The 26759-nt window shown below is 29.8% G+C and overlaps 1 protein-coding gene across 1 annotated transcript in view; it reads right to left on the bottom strand.

Annotated features, from left to right (window-relative positions):
• The window catches only part of Dhc98D (Dynein heavy chain at 89D), a gene marked incomplete at its 3' end in the record, with an annotated part of 149794 nt that overhangs the window by 106469 nt on the left and 16566 nt on the right, over positions 1-26759 (bottom strand). Inside the window, exons 7-15 of the mRNA XM_067268098.1 lie at positions 22273-22419; positions 21636-21833; positions 20878-20996; positions 19189-19483; positions 15901-16158; positions 13296-13503; positions 12531-12808; positions 4815-4967; positions 597-731 (exon numbers count right to left, since the gene is read on the bottom strand). Coding sequence (XP_067124199.1) covers positions 597-731; positions 4815-4967; positions 12531-12808; positions 13296-13503; positions 15901-16158; positions 19189-19483; positions 20878-20996; positions 21636-21833; positions 22273-22419 — 1791 coding nt within the window. The remainder of the gene's footprint in view (positions 1-596; positions 732-4814; positions 4968-12530; positions 12809-13295; positions 13504-15900; positions 16159-19188; positions 19484-20877; positions 20997-21635; positions 21834-22272; positions 22420-26759) is intronic.

Raw genomic sequence — 26759 nt, 5'->3', positions numbered from 1 at the left:
ATGAACTATCAATTTCCTCCCAAAATTATTACTCATTTTTTGATCTCTACACATAAATGCATACTGGAGTATTAATTGTTAAATAAACATTGGCTAGTATATAATACTTCTGTTGTTGGTTATTGGGTTTAAGAACCAAAAATTTAATTAATTTGTTTGTTATTTATTTATTTTATTAATTTGTACCATTTATATTTATTTGTACTGTAAATATATTCTTGCTTATGCAGTATATTATGTTATTGTATACATTCATGTTTTAGAATGCTTAAAAAATATGAAAACTATTTTGAACTCAATTACATTTGTAATCTATTCTAAATTTTAAAAAGGCATTTTAAAAATAAAAAATATTTATATAATTAAAAATGAAATAAATAATGTTATAAGTTAGATTTAAAATTTGTGACTGCATTTTAATTACAAATTCAGATACAATTGTATAATAATTCGATTTAATTATACAATTAAATTAAATTATCTAAAAAAATTTCTTTAAAAATATTTATAAAGAAATTCCTGAACAATATCATTGTTATAAATAAAAAATTATTATAAGATCAATTTATTTCTTATCTTAAAACTGCTATATTTACTTTTTTCATAGCTGCCATTAATTTAAAATCCTTGAAATTCTTCCAACTTTTTGATTTATCAATATCATATATACCTCTATGTTCTATGAGTAATTTTAGCAAAGCAATAGGCTGTTGTGTGCCAAATTCATCAACCTGTGATAAAAAAAGTGTATAAATATTTGTAATTCATATTAAATAAAATCAGCTTGTAAGAATTTAAATAAAAAAACTGGGCACTATTTAAAATCAATTAAAAAAACCATCATAAATTCTAGCAAAAACTTCATTTATTGCTATTATTTTTGACCAATTCAAAAGCCTTCTTCATGCTATATTATATTATATATTAGAATTATCTGAACATCAATTTCAAAATACAGACAGACTAAACATAGTTTACAAATTTGAAAAATATAAAAATGTTATAATGAATTTAGAAAAAAATATTTTAAAGTATAAATAGGTTTAAGTTTAAACTTTCCAAATTTATGAAAAACTGATTTAAATGGAAAATAGAACTACATATAAAAATGACAAATTACAAGTAGAATATAACAGTTTAAAGTAATAAAAAAAAAATAAATGTTTAGCAATATTTAGCAATTCATGACATCCTTTTGTGGTTATGGAATATCATATAAGAATTTCCATATTGTGGAAATGCCTTCTGTAACTTTATTGTTTATATACTTGGTTGTATTGAATAATTTGTAGTTTTTTAGTAGCTCAAGAATTTTTAATTCAGAGAAATTACAAGCTGGACAAATCAAACTAGTGCTTGTACTTGTAAATCAACTTGGATTGCCAGCAAGATGGCTGAGGAAGTTAAAGCATCAACTTACTGCTTTGAGATATCTGGGATTGAGTCCAAGTGAACAAGAAATCCCAGAAATTTTTCAGAAGATGGCCTGTCCTGGATACATCAAGCTCCATCCCTCACCACCAGGCTGCCCCATTGTGGGCCTTGTGAACTCATAATGGTCTGATAAAAGGCAATCTTAGTGCCCACAGGACAATAATTCAAAAAAAAATCAACTTGGATCTCCAGTATAGAGACATATACTGTAAAGGGTAAAATACATGCAACAAGGAGACCAGACAAAAGAACAAGTCAAATTGCATTTATTATACAAATTTTGAGGGGGCAGATTACAGATTCCTGCTTGTTGGAAAGTATAAGACGTAGTTACAACCACTCTCTACTCCTTATCAAGTCTCTTCCGACAAAAAATTGGTAAATCACGGGTGTACTTAAAAACTAAACTATAACTAATTGTAACTAAGAATGAGAAGGAAAGAATGATAAGAATGAGAATAAAAATCAGAATGGAAAGGTACCAGTATTTTAGACGTAAATTATTGGGCAACTGTCGATGCTCTACTTTGTTTCAAGATGGTCACAGTTAGATTTGTCCAATCTGTTGTCATTGACAAATATATGATATCTGTGTTAGAATTGACATTACAGGAAGGCTACATGTGGATAAAGGTTCTTTCGTTCATTTATCCACCCTTATTTATCTGGTAGCTGGATTCCAATACTGTATGTGTTCCCTTACATGTGGTCCTAAGTTTCGGTTCCAACTTTTCTTACTGGTTCCAGTATTTTACTAATTCGTAACTTCTTGTTACAGTCCTGTTCAGGCAGTTGCTTCTACTAATACTTGTAGACCCTAGTCACGATCGCTCCTCAATCGTAATCTGATGTCCACACTCTTCAGCAACCAAAACCTTCACTAACTCTCTCACTCTCTCCCGTGGGTTCCTTCATGTAGGACCTGTTATTCACCCTTTTCTTCTTGTTGCCAATCAGGACCCACCAAAGGTAAGGACAGTGCCTTGTAACAGGAATAGCATAAAGTAGAAGTGAGAAGAATTTTAGGAAAGGGAAAATGAGCTCTTATACTATATACAATTATATACAACAAAAAAAAATATAGCAGACAACCACAATACAACAAAGTATGGTAGCTGAAATGCTTTTTTCTACAGTCATTCATGTTCCTTTAATCTTGCATATAGTGAGTGTGATATGTATTCAGTTCTTATGTATTCAAGTGATCTTGAAGTTGAACCTTGTATATTCTGAGGATTTTGGACATATCTAGTTAGTCTTTATAGTTTCTTATTGTTTAAACTGTAAATGGTAGGATTCTTTCTAAAACAGGGTTTGTGTAAGTTACCCTAGCAATCTTCTTATGTATGCTTTTTAATGTTTGATTAAAGTGCCTTTGCATGATCTGCCTTTAACTTGCATTTGTACCTGAATCCTTAATCTTGTATTTGCTAATGAATTGTTCAATCATTCATACTGGTTTGCAATTTCTCTTATGTACCAATCCCCGGGGTTACATCACAAGAATGTGCACCAGCAAGCTTAGGTCACACCACATTCTGACTGCCAATGGCAATAGCAATGACTGTCAGCAGTCTTCAAGAGGTTGTTCAATCCCATCTAAACAATTTTTACTTGGAAGACACTGAAAATGAGAATAATGACTGGCAGTGTCAGCTTTGTCACCAGAGTACTCTCCCGATTACTACCTGGACACTCCTCCAGCCATGAAGAGATTGATTATATCTTTAGGGGTCTCAAAAAGGGCAAAGCCCCTGGTCTTGATAAAATTTCTGTCAAGATCACCCAAAAGATCTGTAGTATCAGCCCTGATTCCATCACTGACCTCTACGATATCGGCTTGTGCTTTGGCATTTTCCTGAATGTTGAAAAGAGGCACTTATCATTCCAATTCCTAAGCCAAACAGCCCTTCAGATGTACAGACAATCTCTCTTCTACTGATTTTTGGAAAAGTATTAGAGAAATTGATCACTAACAGGTTAACCACTTTCTTCCTGTCAAGTACTCCAAAATCCTTGCCAAGGTTCTTAAATACATGCTGAGGAAAGACCTTGTTAATAACTGGCAGGTTGACTGGGACAACAACAACTCCATTACCAAACAGTTCTTTCCAAATTTACATGGTCTGCTCATCAAGAAATGGATGAAGCTTAACCACCTTAGTGTTCAGTTCATTACCAATCATGGTAAATTCAATGCTTACCTACACAGATTCTCTCACAGCAACAATAACCTTTGCCATATCTGTGGTGTTCTTGATGGCAGTCTGCACTATATCCTGTTATCCAATTGCCGTTACTGAGCACAAAAGGACACAACTCGAAATCTTCATCAGAAGCAATAACAAGTTTTGCCCATGTAATTGCAAGGAGCTTACTCATGACAATGACACTTACAATTTATTCCTCAAATTAATGGACAAGTACTTTCGGGTTACTCCAATCAATTAATGTAAATCTCATTGGCTGTACCTTGTCTGCTATCACACGTTTATAATTTGTTTACTTGTATATATTGTACTGTACATATCTTATTTTACTTCTTGTACTAGCACTTAGCTGTTGCTTTTACTGCTTATAAATGTAATTTCATCTTATTCTCTCTTGTATTTTGTGCCTGGATATGCATTGCAGTGCCAGGCTATGTAAGTTGTTAATTTACGTTAATAGCGAGGTTGAGGCCAAAGTTTTAAACATGAAAATGTGTACATCGGACATTCAGTGCTGTTTTCCTGTTAGCCTAGAAGTTTGACAATGATGTTTGGAAAGTCAGTGGAATCATGCTCGACATTCCAAATGCCATTGTCAAACTTCTAGGCTTATAGGAAAGTGGCGCTGAACGTCTGACGTACACATTTTTGCATTTAAAACTTCGGTCTGAATCTAGCTAATAAATATATAATGAATGAATGAATGAATTGAGACCTGTTCAGAATCATTACACCTGTCAACATCCATGTAAGCTTCATGTTGAGTAGTGGAGGTGCATACATTTGCCTGGACTGAAAGGCATCCTATAAACTTTAAGAGGAGAGATATTCCAGCATACTACTGTATTTATTGATGAACTTGCATTTAGGTACTTTATGCCTCATTAGGCTCTACTGTAGATTTCTAACATAACCTTTTTTCAGATTGTCTATGACTCATTTGGCAAGTTTGATGACTCTGGTATTGACTTTGTATAACAAACACAGAACTCTTCATACAGTTTATTTTCAATTGAACTAGGTTGTGTAGGAATGCCTATTTACAGCATCTATAGACACTATAAGTATTTTTTTTCCAAAGTCCCCCAAAAAATATAAAAAAAGGATTCTTTATTATTATAAAATTATAGATAAAAATGTTTTATCTATGCACTATAAAATATACTATACCTTTGGCATATTTAAATCATCAATAAATATTGTAAGTATCTTTCCCACTGATGGTCCATAAATATTTTTCATTCGTTTCTCCATCTTTGCTTCTAAACATTTTTGAACACTCATTGATGATGTGTATGATGCAAAATTCAAAGTAAGTAATGTCTATTGAAAAAATCAACATAAAAAAGTAAGAGTTTCATTAAAAATAAGATTATTAAAAAAAATAAAATTTAATAAAATTGATTTTTACAATTTCTTTCAAATAAAATTTTCAATTATGGTATATACTCATGTAAAAGTCAAATTTTTTAGACCATTTCTAAAGTCAAATTTATGGGGTTGACTATCATATGGATACTACTTTTGAGGGGCTGAAATTCAAGCTAGAATCCAAAGTACTGAATCAGTAGCAGAAGGCCAACTGATCTCTAAATGAATAAAAATGAAAACAATGAATTACATTAACGAGTCCCAACTTAGGAAACCCATTTTCTATAGAAAAACAAAATTTTAAAATTGTTTTATCCACATGAAAATAAAACAATCAAGTGATTTCTTTACAAGATGCAGCTATTTGTTTTTTAATAACATGGTATTCTTCCAGCTAGGAAGCAATGTAATAATTTATCATGCCAAGGGAATCAAAGTATGACTTTAAAGTAGATTTAAATTCTAATCAACTTCCATATTTCAGGTGTGATAGTAAAAGTTTCAGGAAAAAAGTAGTTTGTTTTCTGTAACAGTTTTTTAAAAGATATGAAACTGGAATTACATGAATTTTTATATTTAATTTTTGTTTTTTCTCAATGAAAAAATTCTGGCAAATGTTGGCCTGTTGTCCATGAAATACTAGGGGTTTATTAAAAATTCCAGATTTTTTGGCCAAAAAACAGGGGAGTTGACTTTTACATGGGAATGACTATTACTCAAGTTAGTATGTATGTATATATATATATATATATATATATATATATTTCTTTTTCAATAGGTATATTCAATAGAAAACTGGAAAAGTGCTATTAAAAGTTGGGAAGATGAGCAATAGTATGGTAATTTTGATACACAAAACTTTCAAGTTTGAGGCCATAGTAACTGCAACACTATTCATGTGTGAAAACATGAGAGAATGAACAAATAAAATGACAGCATCTCTTTGACAGTGCACAAAGCAAGAGTGGTGTATTGTTGTCTGATTTTTGACAAAAACTGATCAATATTCATTGGCACATGCAAGTACCATAAGGCCGTGGTTCTCAATCTTTTTGAAGTTAGGGAACACTAAACTTTAACATTTTTTTCCCATGAAACACTTAAAATACATCAGCTTTCAAGCAGGGTTGGCAAACCTTTTTGAAATCAAGAGCACACTCGGTCTAGTATACAGTGACAAATCTACTTAGGAACTAATAGGGCTTAAGCCCTGGGACTCAAAATGTCAAGGACCCACAAAAACTGAATTATTATCATAAATTTTTAATACTTTTTCATTAACAATGAGCACTTATTGTATAGTAAAAAATAGTTAATATTAATAATATAATAATTTATAGTATTAATAAATTAGTAGTAATAATAATGATAATTTATAGTATTATTTGTTTTATTGTAATCAATGTAACATAATTGGTCGGTAATTAATCTATGTAAATATTTCTTTATTTCTTATGTTTTTTTTATATAAGATATAAAGTTTGCAATTCAACATCATTTCAAAAATAAATATATTTCAACTCTGATTTTGATGTTATTAAAAATGAATTTAAAACCCTAATGTATAGATTCTTAATCTAGCAAAAAATGGGGCCTCATTGGCCTTTAATAAGCCATAGGCCCTGAAAAACCTAGATCTGTCCCTGCTAGTATATGACCTCATTTGCTGATTACATTCCCAAACAATAATTATTTTATTTATAGTCATCTACGTGGACGTTATTTATTAATAGGACACTATACTGGTGTTTAAGGATTGGCGCAGTAATGAGTGTTAATTCAGGAAAAATTTCTTTATTATATCACCTGTAGTAGCAATATCTGTACACATATTACACGTGTTTCAGGCTAGCATGCCCCTCATTATTAAATTGTGTTTGGTAGTAATGGAAAACAATTTTTTCAAATATGGTGATAACTTTTATAGTCAAACTGAAGGGATACCAATGGGAACATGCATAGGTCCAAGACTTGCAGAAATTGTTATGATAGACATTGATAGAAAAATTAAAGATATAAAAGGAATAATATTTTATAATAGGTATGTAGATGATTGTATTATTTTATTTGATAGCAGAAAAACTAATGAGGATGAAATTTTAAAACAAGCAAATTTAATAGAAACAAACATACAATTCAAAGCAGAAACAGAATGTAATAATAGTTTAAATTATTTAGATATAACCATTAATAGAATGGATAATAAATTAGAATTCAAAAAATTTATAAAACCTATGCAAATACCAAAAGTATTAAATTATAAAACTAACGTTCCACAGACTATGAAATTTAACATCTTTAAAATGTACATAGATAAAATTAAAAACAGAACTAGTAAATTAGAAAATCAGGAGACAGAAATAGAACAAGTAATAAAAATGTTCTTACTAAATAGTTACCCCCAAAAAATATTGGAAAAATGGTTAAATTGGATTAATAGTAATAATAATAAAAATAGTAATTTTGATAAAGATAAAAAATGTGTTAAGTTGATGTATGTACCTAAATTATTTGAAAGAGTAAAAAATATACTAAAAAGGAAAGTGAATTTAATACCCGAAAAAAACAATTTATTTAAAAAACATTTATATCATAGGTCTGATAAAAAATTAGATTTAATGGATGAAAAAGAAATTGTTTATTCATTTAATTGCAGTTGTAATCCGGTTAAAACATATATAGGTGAAACCAAAAAAAACTTAAGTAAAAGAATAAAATAACATATACGTGCAATAAGGGGTAATTATGCAAATTCTGCAGTCGCAGAACACTGTAATAGTTATGGATGCCAAATTGACAAAAATAGTATAAAAATAAAGAAAAAAGAATCAAATAATTACAAACGACAATTATATGAACATTTATATATAAAAAAAAGAAAGGAATAGAATCAATAATAATTTGGGTCGTATAATCAACCAATCCCGGAACACCATACTCGATGACGTTAAATAAGCATAGTTAAGCAGCTCTATTACAACACTGTTAAATGGTGAAATGTAAAACCTTGATGTAAGTTTCTCTCTTACATGTTGTATTGTAATAATTTATACTCTTTATTTATTATGTTTTATTTTAATTTTTTTAATTATACAGCAAATTGTTTAATGGTAGAACCGAAAAAACATCAATCTAAGTTGGAGTATGTATTTACACAATATCTGTAATTGTAAAACGAGAAATATCCATTCATACTCGGAATTGGAATATGTATTTATAGTAGGTTTTTTAAATTGTATTTTATTAATTTGGAATATTTTAGATTATATTGTAACTTATTTGTTTTATTGTTAATTATAGTGCTTAGTGATAATACTGCTGATGAGGGGCATGCTAGCCTGAAACACGTGTAATATGTGTACGGATATTGCTACTACAGGTGATATAATAAAGAAATTTTTCCTGAATTAACTCTCATTACTGCGCCAATCCTTAAACACCAGTATAATGTCCTATTAATAAATAACGTCCTCGTAGATGACTATAAATAATAATAAAATTTTAAGGACAGTAAGGCTTTCTAATTAATAATTATTTTACATTGTATTGATTTTTCTTTTGCAACAATTTTTAATTGTATATTTGATTTTTTCACGGAACACTTGAAGTGGTTTCACGGACCACCCGTATTCCATGGACCATAGATTGAGAACCACAGCCATAAGGAGATGACTACATGACTTGTACACAGGTTTATGAGTAGAGTTCTAAGGTTTCAAAAACAGCCACAGTTCAATAGCAGATTCTCTATGGCTGGGACCACAGTAAGTGTCTGAATTGTTAATAAAATGTAAGAAATCAGTAAGACCCTTAAATCACTAATAATTGCTGTCAGAACAGTAATAAATTGCTAAAAATTAAGTCACAAACTCTGATATCTTCCACAATTCATCTCAAATAATGCAGAATCGCAGTTAATTACAGGTCAATTTCTATATGTATAATAAGCCTTTTTAACCATATGCAGAGTTAAAAGTGGCTGTTAGTAATTGATATTTTGATATTGTGTAGAGTTCACAATATCAAAACTAAGTGAAGGCGTGGTCTATCTTTAGATACTATAATAATAGTTTGCTTTAAAATGTATATTGGTTGTCAAAAGTTTAAATTAAAAAATATTATCGTATTTCTACTCAAAATGATAAAAAAAATTTCAAAACTCGAAAGCCATTAATGTGTACATTACCTAGCTATTCTCCAGATTAACTAGGTAATCAATTAAAGTTTCAAAAATTGTTTCATTTCTCAAATTACCTAGGTAATGTGCAGATGATCTAGGTAATCTGGACATTACCTACTAGGCACTCGGTAAAGTGAAAATAAGATCTTTGCTGGAACAACAGCAATGTTTCTGTACACTTAAATTAACATAATGTTATTTATTTAATTTTCGATATCTAAAGAATCGAGTTAATACAATTGAACAATCAACAAATTAGTTGATAGAATCAATTATCAATCAATTAAAAAACTGTAATACAAAAAAATCAAACGGTTTAAATTATTATTATAATTAGAGAAATGAATTTGCAAAACATGTGATAAAATTGTGCTTACTTTAGTCCAATCTAAAGATTGGTGACACTTTGAGTTACATAGCAATTGGTTTTTGTGACAAGCACACCTATTTGTGGTACATTTAGATTTGCAGTCACATTTTCTGAAATCCTGCCCAGTACCAAGGTATTGTTTTATTACTGTTTGACATAAAGATATTTCTACAGCAGGGGACATCTTTCATTAAAAATCTCTCTTTACAAACACTGAATTCAGATTTTGCATACAATCGTTTTAAAATACCTGTTTTAGTACCAAGTTTATAAAAGCCATCCTCTGTTTTACTAAGAACCACAGCTAAAATTGGGCGTGCATCAGTTTTTGCTGTCTTCTTCGGAAAGTAGTAGGGAAAGGAAAGAAGAGAAACAAACTTTTGAACTTTAACGATATGGAAGCTGTTAATGTGCAGATTACCTAGGTAAAAAGCAGAAAACTCAATTCTGCACATTAATGAATAAACCTAGTTAATCTGGAGATTAGCTGGGTAATGTATACATTAACAGCTTTTGAGCTTTAGTGGTAACATATATATCACAGAACCTCTTCAGCATCCAGTAAAACATGGAAGATGAAACAAATGTTTTTGGAACCCGATTCCAGCTTCAGGTTGAAATAGTTTGTTTCTAATTGGAATGATGTGCATTGAGAGAATGAAATGAAACATCGTTGTAGCCTGGATAAATCAGTGCATGTCTCTTACTGACCTTATCACAAATTCGAATACTACACAACTATTCTATTCGATTCATTCTAATTAGAAATGAACTACTTCAACCTGAAGTTGAAATCAGGTGGATTCCTAAAACGTTTGTTTTGGAGAATTTCACTAACCCCAGTTCTCTTATTGTAGGCAGATTCAATCTCTTTTTCCTCTTCGGCTCTTTCTATTGTCTCTTCTAATGTACTTGGTCTAAGTTTCATGACTTGTCTACAAATTTCCATTAATAGGCCTTTTATGAAACAAGCTTTGATTATGTTGTCAAGCAACATTTCTAATTTGGAGTTTTGTGTCATGCGGGAGAACAAAAACTTTACCCTTACACTGAATTCACACATTCTTTCCCCCTTTCGTTGGGTAATTTCCAACAATTGGTCGAACGGATCACGTCCCTTGATCCTTGATCTTTTAAATCAAAAAGGACTGATAGAGGCTCACCCTTTAAGAGGGCTTGGACAACAGTAACCTTTACAGTTTCGCTCCAAGTTGCCAGTGAAGCAACATTATCAATGATTTGAAAAAATCTACGAACTTCAAAGAAATCACTAGGTAGGTTAGAGTAACACGGGATCATACCCATGAACCCTGTCACCACGAGTACATTCTCGACTTCCCCCATTCCTACTCCAGATGACCCACTCGAAATCTGCTCTTCCATAAAGAGCAAACCACGATTACACAGAATACAGGACAAACACTTATTCACGTTAATAGTCCTTTTACAAACAACCATGCTTACCCAGCTTACAATAAATTTAATCCTGTCGCAGACGCCAATATTTTACCCTCATATACCGTGCTATACTAGGTATTAGGGATTGGGTAAGGCAAAATTGGAAAATTAAGAACTTCACACAAATTTTTACAGATGAAAGAAAAAAAAATTTATTCTGTGTACTTAACAAATCCAGGTTTCATTGATACCAGAGAGCTTAGGTATTTGGTCAACAATTTACTGTACAATCGAAAACGCATATATACATAAACAATTACAACCGATATACATACAACGAACGTTGTGGTCACACCATCTCAACCTTCAATACAATTAAGTGAACAGCTCCACATGTGGTTGAAAAAAAATATATCTTACAATTGTTCTTCTTAGTTAGCCTATTTCTCGGCACTCTTTCTCCTGCTCATAGCAGATGTTTTTGGCAGCTGACCCAATGGGAAAAGATCCTTTCTCACAGTTAACCTCTGAATTTATACTCCCCGCCATTAGATAGTACATCATCAATCCTCACCCAATCAGCGAGTACATAAGATACACCACATTAAAACATGATGTCCTGGCACAAAATGGAAACTATGTTTAATTGGATATACAACATGATACGAAAAAAAGAAAAACGGAACATGCAAAATACACCTTAATTTACAAGACCATTAGTGCTGTAGCACTACAGTTTCATCTACCATGTTTTACTGGATGCTGAAGAAGTTCTGTGATTAGACTAATATATATATATATATATAGAATAGACCTATTTACATATTGAGAATATTGACTATATTTTTTTTATTAAAATCAGTTAAAAATTAATACTTCTTCTTATACTTTGAAACATTTTTATCATTTTGTGTAAAAATACAATAATATTTTTGTCAACACCACTTTCATTTTCAGATCAATCACCAAATTTTCATTATCTGACTCAAGTAACATCTGCTGCAATTCTTCAATATTCTTCTTATTGTCAATTTGACATGTGGTATTTTCCACTTTTAAACAGAAAAGAAATACTTCTTAAAAAAAATTATCTAATAGGTTACAGTATCTCTCAAATATAAATTAGTGTTGAGAAAAATGTGCAGTGTTGTTTAACAAAGAACTGATAAAGCAATGCTAGCTAATAAATGTTGCCAGTCCTTTAATTTTAGCTACTCAAAGTTGCCAGATTCTTTGCTATTTTGAAACAAAAATATTTAAAAAATTATTCTGAATGTATCTGAGATCAGTCATGACCTCTGTAAGGTTAAAAACGTTTTGTTATTATTCTATTGTTTAAAAAAATATTTATATACGATTTGGATATTATATATTTTATTTATACATTCTAGAAACTTGTAAAATTGCACTTTAGTGAATAAAAATAATAAATATTTTAAATTAATTTAATATTAATTACTTATATCCAGTTTTAATTAAAGCATCTTGCTTATCTTATAACCTATATTTTTCAAGATATTATTCTAAGATATAAGTGTATGTCAATAAAATTAAAATTATTACTCACATTCTTATCACTTTCAAGTGAGTTCAAAAAATCAAGAATTGTGATAGTTTTTGATGTTCCTGTTTCACCAACAACAATAGCAGGATAAGAAATTTTTTGCATTTGATGTAAAAGCCAATTTAAACGTACAGTTTCTGCTGTTGGCACTAACATATCATTATATATAATAGTTGAAGATGATGTAAAAGACTGAATTAAGTTATTCCAAGGAATCCATGCTTTTTTATTAGAATCAATATAATAATCATATAAAGTTGGTAATGATGAAGGTATTTCACCTGTAAATGATATAAATACGTATTGTAAAACTGGTAAATTTAGCACTGTTCATGTTGTTTTGAATATTTTATTACCCAGTTATCGTCATGCTACAAAATACTAAGTACTCACAGTAAGTTCGTATGTCATTTAATTGTCCTGTTCTATTTTTTGCTAACAACCTTTTGCTTTAATTCACTTTGATTATTTAATTTAGACTTTATTTCAGTTAGAACAAATTCTCTATATTACATTTATACAATATAATAAAGACTAGTCTAAAATACTAGTCAAAATTGAAACTCTCTAGGACTTTATTATTTCAACATGGTAGGCAAAATAATAATTTGCATAGTAAATAAATTGTAAATAGTTTGAGTCTTTAAATTTTATCAACATATCATTACTGTATTATAAAAAAGCTAACAATAAGTTGCTGATAAGAAAAAATTTGTTTTAAAAGAGTTTAATATAAAGATATATTATGAAATATAAAATAAACCATACCTGCTAATGCAAAAGTTTCATTACCATCATTAAATGTTTTAAAAGAACAAATACTTTTAACAAAACTATCAAATTTTATTCTTTCATTTTCTTCAAAAACTGATCCAATTGACCAATAAACAGCCATAAGAAAATAACTTTCAATTATATCCTGATCAGTAATATCTGGAGTTAATAGTGATTCTAGCATCAAACATAACTGTGTAATCTAAAAATAAAATAACTTATTAGTTTATTTACATTCATTAAAAACTGCATTATATCATATAAATAAAAATATATTTAGATTATACAATGTTTTCAAACTATCAATAAATGCAATGCTACTAAAAATAATAAAACCTTAACAACAACAATTATAAAAACTTAAAAATCAGAAATAACAAGATATAAAGAAATTTCCCTAAAAAAATTTTTACATAAAGCAGTATCAGAAAAAAGTTTTTGAACATATCTTTCTTTGTGTGCCATATCAGGTCACCCTGATTATGGCAACACCTGGCACAGGTTAGTACGGATTAGTTTGCATGCCAAGTGATGTCTTGGGGAAAGTTAATACCAGAGTTCCTCTTGCCTTCTCTGGATATGCGATGTTACACGGGGAGAAATGCCTTCTGGGAGATCTTTTTAAGGGTAACTGGCCACTATTCAGGTGTTACAGATGTGGAGAAAACCCAGAAAACTCCACATGTCTAGCCCGTCTTGGTGAGGTATGAACCTACAACCAAACTCCCAGTGTTTAGGGATGGAATCACTCAGTCACTGGTGGGCCGTTTGAACATACAGGAAGTTGGAAAACAGTATTTGAATAACAATAATAATAGGATCACTTGCAAAATAACAGAAGTTAAGATTTTGCTGGTCCTCCTCTCGATCTTATTAAAGCTTTTATATATCTTGGCACTGTCAAAATTAACTCATTGAAGGTTTCTGAAAGTTATTTTACTCCAGCTAATTTTAATGGCTTCTTTAAGTTCATTTTTATTAGTTGGCACCCTTTTATCAACCAGCATTTTCAACTTTGTCCATAAATTTTCAATGAGTGTTTAAATCTGGGCTATTTGCAAGCCCTAGACTTGAAAAATTCTTTATTTCATTTGGCTCAATAACATATGGCATTATCATCCTGAAAAACATCAGCTTCACTAAAATGATCTTTGATTGTTGGAATCATAAATGACTAAAATTTCCTTAAACACTTCTGCTATTACAGCCTCATTAAGAATACACATATTTCCAGATCCAATAGCTAACATTCAGCCCCAGATCATTAAATTTATTGGAAAATTAATGTTTGTATTCAGGCAGTCTTTCAAAATTTTCCATCTGGACATCTTTAAACAAATTTTCCTGCATCATCACCACATCTAATGCATATATGACTCTCATTTGAAAAAATAACCTTTTCCCAGTCTTCTATAATCTAATTTTTGTGCTGTCTTGACCATTTTAAATTATTAACTTTTTGTTTCTTGACCAGAAAGGATTTTGTTTTGACTTTGCAAATGAAAATCTCATGTCATTCACTCTATTTCTTATTGTTCTGTAACAAACATTTGTTTTATTTTTCTTCTATTCTGCATTAAACTGTTTGGAAGACATTTTTTGATTTTTTTAAGCATATTTTTTCAATAGTCTTGCTGGTTTTTACACACTTCTGACACAATTTTTTTGTATGTTCTTTTGTCTTTAAATTTTTTCTAGCGTAATTTACAGTTTCTAACAACAAACCAACACACATTGCAACTTCTCTTTGGTTTTTTCCATCCTGTAGTAGCTTTATAATTTGTTTTCTAACATCATTAATAATTTCTTTGATTGGAGTCAGAAAATGATGCAAACACACCTCTTAAAGCTGATGGTTTCTTCCATTCAAATTAGAATGCTCAAATTTGTAAATTTAGAACAGTGTTCAAATAATTTTTTATAATACTAATTTATGTAAAAATTATTTTGGGAAAATGATCTGGTGTACTCATTTGAAATTAAAGTGGTTAACACTTAATAACCCAATGAATAAAACATATGTTTTTATTTTGAACATTACATTTTATTTTCTTTTAAAATAAGTTCAAACTAAATGATTTTATTTTCTTACATCATAGGTTTCATATTTTGGGGTTTTATTTTTTAAAATAACTTAAGCTGTTTACATATCTTTGCAAGTAAAGTTGACTTGGGCTGTAGGTTGTCTACCCCTGATTTATATGTAAATGATTCAATTTTACAACAGACAAATGTGGAATAAATAAATAAATAATGTTCAAAGTTTTATTTAATTCTTCTGTTTTTTAATTTTATAACAGTTTTGCTTAGAAAACTTTTTTGTATTGCAAGTTCAATGCTAGAGCTAAAGCACAATGACAAAATTTGCAGAGACAAAGGAAAATTGCAATCTTTCCTTCATTAGAAAACAACTTGTCACAATATAAATGAATAGAAATTTGATTTCTCATATGTAATTTTACTATTATACTAAAATTTGCTGAAGTATAAAAATAAAAAGTTTATAGTAATGAATTTAAATTTATGAAATGTATCTAAATATCATTTAAATATTTTCAGTGTAAATTATAAATTTGTATTTTAAGATATAAAAACTTACCATATTCAAAGGGGTTCGTGATATAATTGTAGTTAACTGTGATGCACTTTTATTTTGAATGGTATTTTTAAAAACATAATTAATACAGTCTGGTATATAAGTTTCAAATAGTTTACGTAATATCACTCGCTTTTTATCATCAGCTTTTGTCAGACACCAACGTTCCCAGTAAGGAAGGTAACCAACGTCAACAGGATCAACATAAACCATTCCACATCTACAGACTGTAGTTGGAGGTGCATATTGTAAATTTGCAACCTAAAAATATGTAATTTCAATTTTAAAATTTATATTACACAATAAATGATCTAAACCAAAACTGAATAGATTCAATGATGTCCAAATCAAAATGATTTGATTTCTGAATTATTAAAACCAAGGCTGCCTCAATGGGTGAGGTGATGAAGCAACTGCTTAAGAAGCAAAATAACCAGTCAAAAATGTTCAAAAGGCAAAAATGAATAAATAAGCAATAATAATAATATGCCAGATAAAATAAAGTTCTGTAAATATGCTGTAAAGTTTGTAAATAATTCATGCAAAAATTCCAGAGCTGTATGCGTTTTCTATGCATAACCATTATGGAAGCAGGGGTAGCAAAAGTTGGTTTTGCTTCTGGCACAAGTTACCATCAGACCATCACTGATCAAAACTTATATACTTTAAAATTTTAACTTTAATCAAATTTTGACAAAATAAATTTAAAACATTGAAACTGTATTTTATTTTATATTGATAATATCAATAATAATAATATTATAAACATAAAATATAATTCCTATATGACTTTAGAAGAGGAAGAGGTACAAGGGATGCATTGGGCTTACTGAAAATCATGAATGAAAGACTTATGGAAAAGAAGAAAGACACCTATATTTGCTTTGTTGATCTGCAAAAGGATTCGATAGAGTAATCTGGAGCAAGTTACTATGAACTCTGAGAGAATTAGAAGTATGCTGGAGAGAAAGAAGATTAATATACAATTTGCATTAATTAAATGCAGAGAGTTGTTGTTAGAGTAGGAAACCAAGATTTAAAGACAATAGGAATTGGTAGAGGGATATTGCTTATCCTCAATTTTGTTTAATATTTACATAGAAAAAATGATGGATGAATTTAATACAGGAAATGACATAAGAATAGGAGAAAGAATGATTAATAGCATAAGATTTGCAGACACTATGGTAATCATAGCAAATAATCAAACTAACCTCTAACACTCAGTAAGTGGATTACAAAATTTTTGTGGTAGTTATGGGATAAGGATAGCTGCAGATAAGACAAAAGTCATGACTGTTGAAAAAGCTGAAAAAACTGTGATGAAGATTAGTGGGAAAAATGTTGAACAAGTTAATAGTATAAATACTTTGGGAGCATAATAGCAACAAACGAGAAATGACAGCAAAGTTAAAGAGAGAATTAGAATGGCAAAACTGGCATTTATAAAACTGAAAAAAACATTTTGTGTGGTTCTTTAAATCTTTAAGGAAAAAGATAGCAAAGTACTTTATTTAGACTGTGCTGCTTTATGGAGCTGAGACATGGACTTTAAAAAATGATGATTAGATAGAAAGATTAGGACATTTAAAATGTGGATATGGAGAAGAATGCTGAAAATAAGCTAGATTAATAAAGTTATTAATAATAAGTGTTAGAAAGAATTGAAGAGAAAAGAGAACTATTGAAGAAAATTATGAAAAAGAAAACAAATTGGATAGGACATATACTGAGAAAAGTTGGAATAGTAAAAGAGGTCATGGGAGGTATAATTGAGGGAGAAATAGAGGAATAGAAAGAATCAAAATGATTGATGATCTAAAGATGGAAGGTGTCATGGTGATATACGATTGGTCAATTTGAACTGGCAACGCATGCATCTCAAGGAAGAGATGGTTGGCGAAAACATCATGCAATGTGGTAGACCTGGAATAGAGCTGAGACCAGCAAAGTTAGTGATTGGTTGGCTGTCGATGACTATATAAAGTCAACGTGGAAGCGGGAAATTCAAGTTTGGATCTGTCTTGCTAGCTTTATTCTGTGGTTGCTGAAAAAGTGTTACTGCTAGCCAACTGCTCATCGGTTGTAAGGTGTTTTCTTGACAGACAAGTTCAAGAGATAAAAATTATTTGAACTTTAAATTGTTATTGGCATGCTAGAATGGATGCCAATTGTGAAACAGTTATAATTTTAATTTTACTGAAGGACTTATGAAGAAATGAGAGAAATGGCAAGAAATAGGGATGGTTGGAGAATGATGTGGGAATGTGAAAATCAGTACTTGCTCTTCGAGCAAAATACTGATGATAATGATATTATGTTTTAAATCAATCAAAAGACAAAAACACTAATGCTGTAGTTATCTTCAATTTTAGTATTGACTATTTAAACATATTTAAACTATTTTCTCCAATGAAGCAACTGTGATGATAAAAATATGCAACCTATCATATATGCAGTGTTTTCATATTTATTTATTATCCCAAGAAAAAGTTATATATGAATTAGATTTAATAAATACCATGTTTACATTAGTGCTGGCAAAAACTGGAAATTCTTGAAATAAGTTAACCAGTTTTCAACAAGATATATTAAATGCCAAACTGGTTTTTAGACTGACTTCAAAACCACTTTGAATTCAGTAGAATTAGTATTTTATTAATATTAATTAATAATAATCATTATTAATTAATATTAATAAAAATTTAATATTTTGTGTGTTTTAAATTTTAATGCAACACAGTGTCTTGGATACATATATACTCATTTTTCTGAGAGAGAAAAGTCTGAATTCCAGATATTTATAAATATATTTGCAAGGCAGCAAATATCTGACAATCCAAAAAACAAATCTCTATTTCTATAGATAGTTTAAGTTCTTATAACTTAGTTTTTGATTGCTCACCTATGCAGAATTAATAATTTTAAAATCTCAAAATCTTAGTAAATATGTTTAAACATAAAAAGCAATAATTAGAAATCCTTTTTTAAATTATCATTTATGAAAAATATTTTTCTGTCCAGTATGCTAAAAATATGCATCAACAGTGATGTTTTTTAAATAACTTTGTGAAAAAATAAAATTTAACCATCATATTAAATATATAAGTTTGCATTTAATTTAATTATATTAAAAAAAAATAGATATGGCAAAAAATGAGAAAAAGCATCTTTTTTCCCTCTTTTAAGTGATAGAGAATGTGTTAATTTGTAATCAAATACAAATCATAAAAAAGTTTTTATATTTTATAAGTTTTTATTAGATTTTTCATTTAATAAACATTACCTTACCTCAAATAATAACACACAATATGTTTGTAGCTTTATACGTTCTCCATTAGGTAATGTAAGCAATTTATTTTCATCCATAATTGAATTCATGTTTTCTATCCATACTGAATCTATATCTCCATCAAATATTAGGAAACGTAATTCAGATTTTTCAGCAGGCTGATTCATTTCTCGAAAAATAACTGAAAACAATCCATCTGTCCATTCATTAGATGAAGGATTGATAAAGCCATAAAAATCTGTAATATCTACAGCTTTTGGATTAATGATGTAAGTTTTTACCAATGAACCTAATCTGAAAAATATATCAAATATTACTTTGATATATAACAAAAAAATCAAATAATAAATTTCTTATCAAATCATTTGTAACTTAAATTATGAAAATTGAAAACAACTTAAACTTATTCATCAGTGGTGTATCAAAAACTATAGGGACTGATTTAACCAGCTGCTCAAGTCAGATTTGAGGAATTAGAGCATGTGCCCTTGTTGTTTTTCAGAGAATGTTACTCAATTATCTTAGAATTGTTTAGCTACCTAATCTTAAGTAATTGAAGTCATGTGATATGCATTATAATATTTTTATTTTAAAGTAACAAAACATGATTGCTTTGGTATCAACAGGATGCTGCAGCACCATAAGCACACCTCTATAATTCATCATGTAAAATTATTTACAGAAAAAAATCTATATTTGACAGCAATACAGTAGAGTTTGTAGTGCTCTGACACTATTTTTTTTTTTTTATATATATATTATCTTCCTTTTTGCATTATTGTAATGTATCGGTTTTTTTTTATTCGCCTTTTTTCGTCGTTGTAAATCGCATTTTGGGGGTCACGCGAAACACGTTGTGATTGGCTCTTCGCCAAGTTGTGGGGTGGATCACGTGACCCCGGTTAGAATAAAGTATAAAAGGCACTGCCACACAGGAATGGGGCTTTTTTGTTGTTGTTGGGTTCCCCCTGAAGAGGAAGAAGAACAAGGGAAGGCAAGAGTCGCCGCCATTTTGTCTCGAGAAGGGTGACGGTTCAAGCAAGCAAGTGAATCCATCTGCATCGGCATCAGGAGAACGAGAGGGAAGAACCACTGTGTTCGATAGTACTGCAGGATAGTAGGAACAAGTGTAGAGACTATTATTTTTTGGACCGGCACCCAACGAGTGACCCCACGTGCAGGTCAGTTATTACATGGTGAGGAGCATAGACTCATAGGAACGATCGCCTATGTATTTATTGTAAATAACTAGATTTAAGTAATTAGAGTTTAGATATAGAGCCGCGAATTTTTTTGTTTTTCGTTACCTATTGAAATCTCATTGTAGCCCACTCGGGTGGGTATGTTCGACGCCCGGTTAAATAATATAACAGTATTATAATAAAGGAATTCGTGTGGTTCACTTTTATAATTTTTTGTTGGCCTTATTTTCTCTTACCCAACCTCAACCCTGTATACTTCGGTAATCACAGCGATTTACAAGTTAAATAAATAATTTTTTAATGAACTTAATAGCTTTATTAAATAATTATTTGGAAAGATTATATTGTTTTGATCATACAGCTCTGAATTGATCAATATCAATTGTAGTTCCCCGCGTACACACAACAGGAGAGAGACAAATGTTTATTTTTGTCTCTCCCAATAAAAGAGTTTAAAATTTAATTACAATAAATAATATAACTTACTTTACATGTGCATTCATTAAAGTGTTAATAACAACACTTTTTCCACCTCCACTTGGTCCAATTATCATTATTGCATGCCTCAGCATCATTATTTCATGGATTTGCATGATTTTATTAATCTGAACAATAATAAAACAAATAATAAATAAATTTATTTCATAAAAATTACATTCATAAAATTCAAAAGTGAAATTTTAGCTCAAATAATAAACAATTGTAAATAACTGCTAAAATTCTGGTTATCGAACAGATTATTTAATCAGAAATGTTTATGACTATGTTTTTGATCATTTTCAGCAATAATAAATGGAATAGAATTGTTTTATAGTTATTTTTTGCATTAAATGGTAATTAATTGTTATATGACCAAAACTAAAAACAGCAGCAGGTTATTTATTATCCTAACAAGAGTGGATACCAAATTTGAGTTTAGTTTTTCAGGAAGGTTATCAAAAAGAAGATTCAATGTATTAAACTCTATCCAGTATTATAAAATCCTGTCATATTTTTGTCATGTTACACTGAAATTGGGCAATTTGACAATCCAAGTACTACATAACTCAAAAGTTTGTATGTGGGTTTGTGTGTCTGTGTCTCTCTGTGTGTGGTGTGTGTGTATTGACATAAATTTATTTTATTATTATTAAATTTCATGTTTCTGTTGAACAAATACTCCATCCAAATTCAGTTTACATTATTATTGTAATAGTAATTTATTCAACTATTAAAAAAATTTATTAAATGTCACAAAAATTTACCTGATGTGGCAAAATTTTAAAATTTCGCTCTTTCATAACTTCTTCAACAACTTTTTGAAATTCAAAGTGATAAATTGATGAGTAATTAATTTCAATTCCAGGAAACAAATCATATATTAGATCATTATACAAGACTATATCTCCTGAAGTCAATTTTGGAAAATCTATTTCCTTTATTGCTTGTATAATTAAATTATCCTAAAATAAAATAAGTTTTGACATAATTAATATAAAATATTTACAATATATTTTTTATTAAGATAAAAAAGGTTTAATTAAAAATATACTTCTTGTTTTAAAAGCTAAATATCTGAAATGATCTGAAATGATCTGATCTTTATATCTGAAATTTTTAAAAATTTTGTTACTTGTACTATATTTTATAGGCCACCTACTAAATATCTGATAGATTCAAAGATATTACTTGATCAAAAAACAAAAATAATTTAAAATAATGCTATTATTTGCTTGTAGAAATATTACCCAAAAAATTTTATATATAAATATGAATAAATTCACTGGAATATATATAAATACAGCAAGTATTCTTTAAAAAGACCCTGCTATCTCACCTATATGACATAAATATGAATTGTAAAACTAAATGAATTACATAATAAAAAGAAAAAATTCTTACTTCTTCTAAATCTGGTAATTCTCTCTTCATTTTTATAGCTTTCATTAATATACATTTTAACTCAAGAAGACCAAAGTCATAATGAGGTTGTTTAGATAACTTTATTTTTGCTAATTTATACAGATTAGTTAACTTCTTGGCTAGAACCTAAGATTTTTATTTTAAAAAATTTGAATTAATTAGTTGCATAATAAAAGGTTTTAAACTAATTTATTTATTTTTATTTCAATTGTTATTCAAAATTTTTCAAAGGCTTAAAAATCACTGTTTAGTAAACAATATATGATACTAATAAACATTGACAGTGTGTTTCTTGTTCCAAAAGGAAAAGAAAATTGAAAGAGATGACATAAAAATTTAGGATGACTTAGCACAGCCAGGAATGTTATATAGATTACTCTTTATGGAATTTCAGGACTTTCAGTATATATCTGAACTCAGGAAACCGAGACGAGTTGAATGGTACCCTACTTTTGAACCGAAGACAAAAGATAAGAAAGTTATCAGAATAACGATTTCTTGCCTTTCACAGTGCATTCTACACCTTAGGTTAGGTTAGGTTAATTTAATGTGTGTAATCGTACCCAGATGATGTAGTGTCCTACAAATGTGTTAGGTTAGGTTAGGTTAGAAAGTGTGCAAACTAAATTGTAAGCAATCCACCTAGTGGTGAAAATGTGCAAACTACTAAAAAAACACTGTGAAAAGCAAGAAATCATAAATCTGATAACTTTCTTATCTTCCGTCTCCGGTCCAAAAGTAGGATACTGTTCAACTCATCTCAGTCCCAAGTTCAGATATATACTGAAAGTCCTGAAAGTCCTTAGGGAGTAATCTATATAATTGCCCTGACCAGTTAACTGTAATTCCATATTTGATTTTGAAACTGAGAGAAAAAAACCAAAAAAAAAAAAACTCGCCAAAAATTGAGTTGAGTTATGAAACAGGTTAAATCAGCTTTAGATATCACCAAGTTAAAAATGGAAAAGATTTTCATTCCAGAAAGAAATCATTATGATGTGTAAAACATGGTCCCTTGTTTGTAATGGAAAATCAACAAAAAAATATATATATATATATATATTTTCTGAAATCAACAGTCCTGTAGCCAAGAATATAACATTGGGGCTAGATTTATAAATTAAGGAAAAGCTAAAAAAAATTTGTGGTTGGTATTTTTCTGTTTTACAGCCAATACTATGTCAATTGGTTACAGTCCATGTATAAAAAAGTAACAGTAGCCTAAATTTACACGATTAAAGGAAAGCATACAATATACTGTATATATTGCATATAGAAACTGCTGACTAAGCTAAAGAAGCCTAGCTACCATAGTCCTATAGCTATGGCTCTGGAAATCAATAGGATAAAAAGCCAGCTATGCACCACCATATATGCTTTCATCTCTCCTTCTTTCCTAAGAAATCTCTTAATACTACTGTAGCTCATTATCTTCTCTTTTATTATAAGGTCAGAGGCAGCCTTACATAAAGGCAATGCCTAGAGTCTTTCACTTGAAAGTATATTTTATTATTTAAATCGTCAAATTGGTAATTATTGAAAATATAATTATACCAGTGTCTGTTGCATCTGCAGAACAATCATTTTCAGAGTCAAAATTGATCAAAAGCTACCTCTGATCAACAATGTGTTAAGAGACTTACTTCACTTTTGATCTTGTCTGTTGAAAGATATTTTGCCATAGAACTGGACTTTTCCTGTATATTGATCTCAGCATGCTAAAAGCAGGAGAGCAGTTTTGGAGGTAAATTTCTGTACAGTACATCTATTGAATTTTCCAATTAACTGTAAAACTATTGTCCACATTTTTATTACAGTCAAACCTCATTAAGCTGTCCCTCTTAAGCTGCCAACCTCAATGACTGCCAAAAACAATAGGCGAACAGATCTGTATGTTTTTGAGACAGGAAATTCCTGATAAATTACCCTCCACCAATTTAAAATCCTGCACAAATATGCATTTAATATTGTTTTCATTTTCAATAATTCACTATAGGTACAGGAAATAGAGCTTGACCTATATGTAAATTGTTTAATAACCATCTTGTCAACAACTTGTCAATCATTTTTAATCCAGTAACATCTGAGAGTCAGAAGACCCTTGAGGAACATTCTTTTGTAAGATTTATTCTCTCAACCCAAAGTTGAGTTAATATTAATTCGACAAGTACTACAAAAAAGTCTCGGTTTTTGCGACAATTATTTTCTACCGATACGCGTAAGTTACATACAATTAATATATCTACCATATACAATTAATTACATGGACGAATCCTTCTAGATGCTTTGTTTCTACTGCTCGTTCACTCTTGATCTCGATTGCCGATAACTTTCCCTTTCGTTGACCTCGTCGTTCGTCCAGCTCAGTCCCTTGATGGAAAGAAAAAGCTGGTCCATCGACCTTTCCACCTTTTATATTCTCATGTCTCCCCGCTGGGTTCATCGCCACCTCCAGGTCTAACGGGCAATGGAACATTTGGGAATGCATAAAACAAAGGGCATTGTGTCTGAGATAAGGAAAAACATGACAAGCGATCATCACACTTTCATTGAAAGTCCTATTTTCACACACTTGAAAAAAGTTGGTTAAGAGTCCAACCCAATGTTGGAATGTTAAAAGCTTTCAAGGTGCTGTGCAATTCCTTTCACAAAGTTTTTGAGCTAGACCCATGCTAATTTTGGCCATCTCAGTCTGCTTCTAGTTTTTGATGGTTGTGAAGATGGTTGTGATGTGTATAAAATGACATCAGGGAAGAAGGCTACAATTTTTGTTAAACAAAAAATATATATTTACCTGTTTAAAAAATGAGCAGTCAGCAATTTATCACCAATCATTTTATCACCAATCATTTTGTAGGAGATGAACATTAGTTGTAAGATGATTGGAGACATTCTTAACAATAAAGAAAAGTGGCTGAAAGAAAAACTAAAAAATGATATATACCTTAAAACTGCTAAGCATCAAGAATTGGAAAAGAGGTTATTTATTTGGATTGGTCAAATCAACACTAAGCATGGTTTTGATGTCACATGGCTGAAATGAGTTATGTTTTATGGTAGTCATATGACTAGTGACATTAAAGCAGGGTCACATAACATGTTTTGTATGCATTTGCCATCTAGTGTGCTGGTCTGTGATGAAAACAAGCTTAAACAATGACATGCTCATTCAGTAAGTAGTCCTATGATTTTTTTGTTTATAGAATGGATTGCCCTCAAAAACTCCTGTGTTTTGGATATTTCTATCAAAAATGTCTTCTCTTAATTGTTTTTAACATAAAGCATATAATGGTCTGATTGTAAAGTTTTACTATTCACTGGAAATAATAGCACATTACCCAAAAAAAAAGTAATTTTTTATTTTCTCAGTATACTTTATTTAGTTCACAAGACACTTAATATATTGCAGTATAGTGCATAATATATAAAATAAATCTATTTTCCTCCATCACAATGTTATAAACTTTTTCAATAGACTACTAACCTCACTAAACTGCCAAATTTGTGAGTGAACAAATGGTGACATCTTAACGAGGTTGGATTGTACTTTACTATAAATTCTGCTGTCTGTTACTATATTAAAAAAGTCTATATTACTGTACACCAGTGTTCTGCAACCTTTTTCTACTTGCGGCATGCCCATCACTCAACACGGCACACCAAAATGTTATTCCCCTCAAAAATGTATGATATGATACTATTAATAGAATTACATAATGCCACTAACCTATTGTTATTATTATTAAACAGACATCAACAGCTGTGAGCAAATTTATTTTACATATAATTTTTTAGAATATATAAAAATGAATGGCTTGTAATAAAGAATAAACAAATATCATCTTATTTCATCAGTGCTGCGGCAGAAAATGAAACACAAGCATAAGAAACACAACTGTGATAAAAATATATAAATAAAACTCGAAATTAACAGAATATGTAAAAGTTCATGTCACACCTTTCATCATATGATGGCACACCAGTTGTGGAACACTGCTGTAGACTTACATAAATCTACCCTCTACTTCCATCACTCTTTTAATGAGTCTCAAAAATAAATTTTGCCTAAGGCCTCATAAATGCTAGGGCCACTTCTGTATAAAATACTATTATATAAAAAAATTGTACATAAGGCCATCAATGATAAAGCAAAGTTTTGTGATACATTTGCCTTTTTTCTATAATTGTGTTTGTTTTACATTAATTTAGTTATATTGATTTTTATATGCTGTGTAAGAATGCTACCTCTTTTTTGAACAAAGCCCTACAATTTTAAAATATATATGTAATTAGAATTAGTAATTCCTTGTTTCCAAAGTCTAACCTTTAAATATATGTTTTTAGATCACTTGTCTAAAAAGTTATTTGTTAAAAATGCATTATTTATACAAGAAAAAGAAAACTAACAGTTTTTCTTTTTTAATTTTAGAAAATGATGATATAATTCAGTTGATGTCAGTTGCTAT

Source organism: Centruroides vittatus, unplaced genomic scaffold, assembly GCF_030686945.1.
Source record: "Centruroides vittatus isolate TY-2023 unplaced genomic scaffold, ASM3068694v2 contig_3155, whole genome shotgun sequence".
Lineage (NCBI taxonomy): Eukaryota > Metazoa > Arthropoda > Arachnida > Scorpiones > Buthidae > Centruroides > Centruroides vittatus.
The sequence above is the reverse complement of the archived record's forward strand: the minus strand, read 5'-3'. Positions and strand labels throughout refer to the sequence as shown.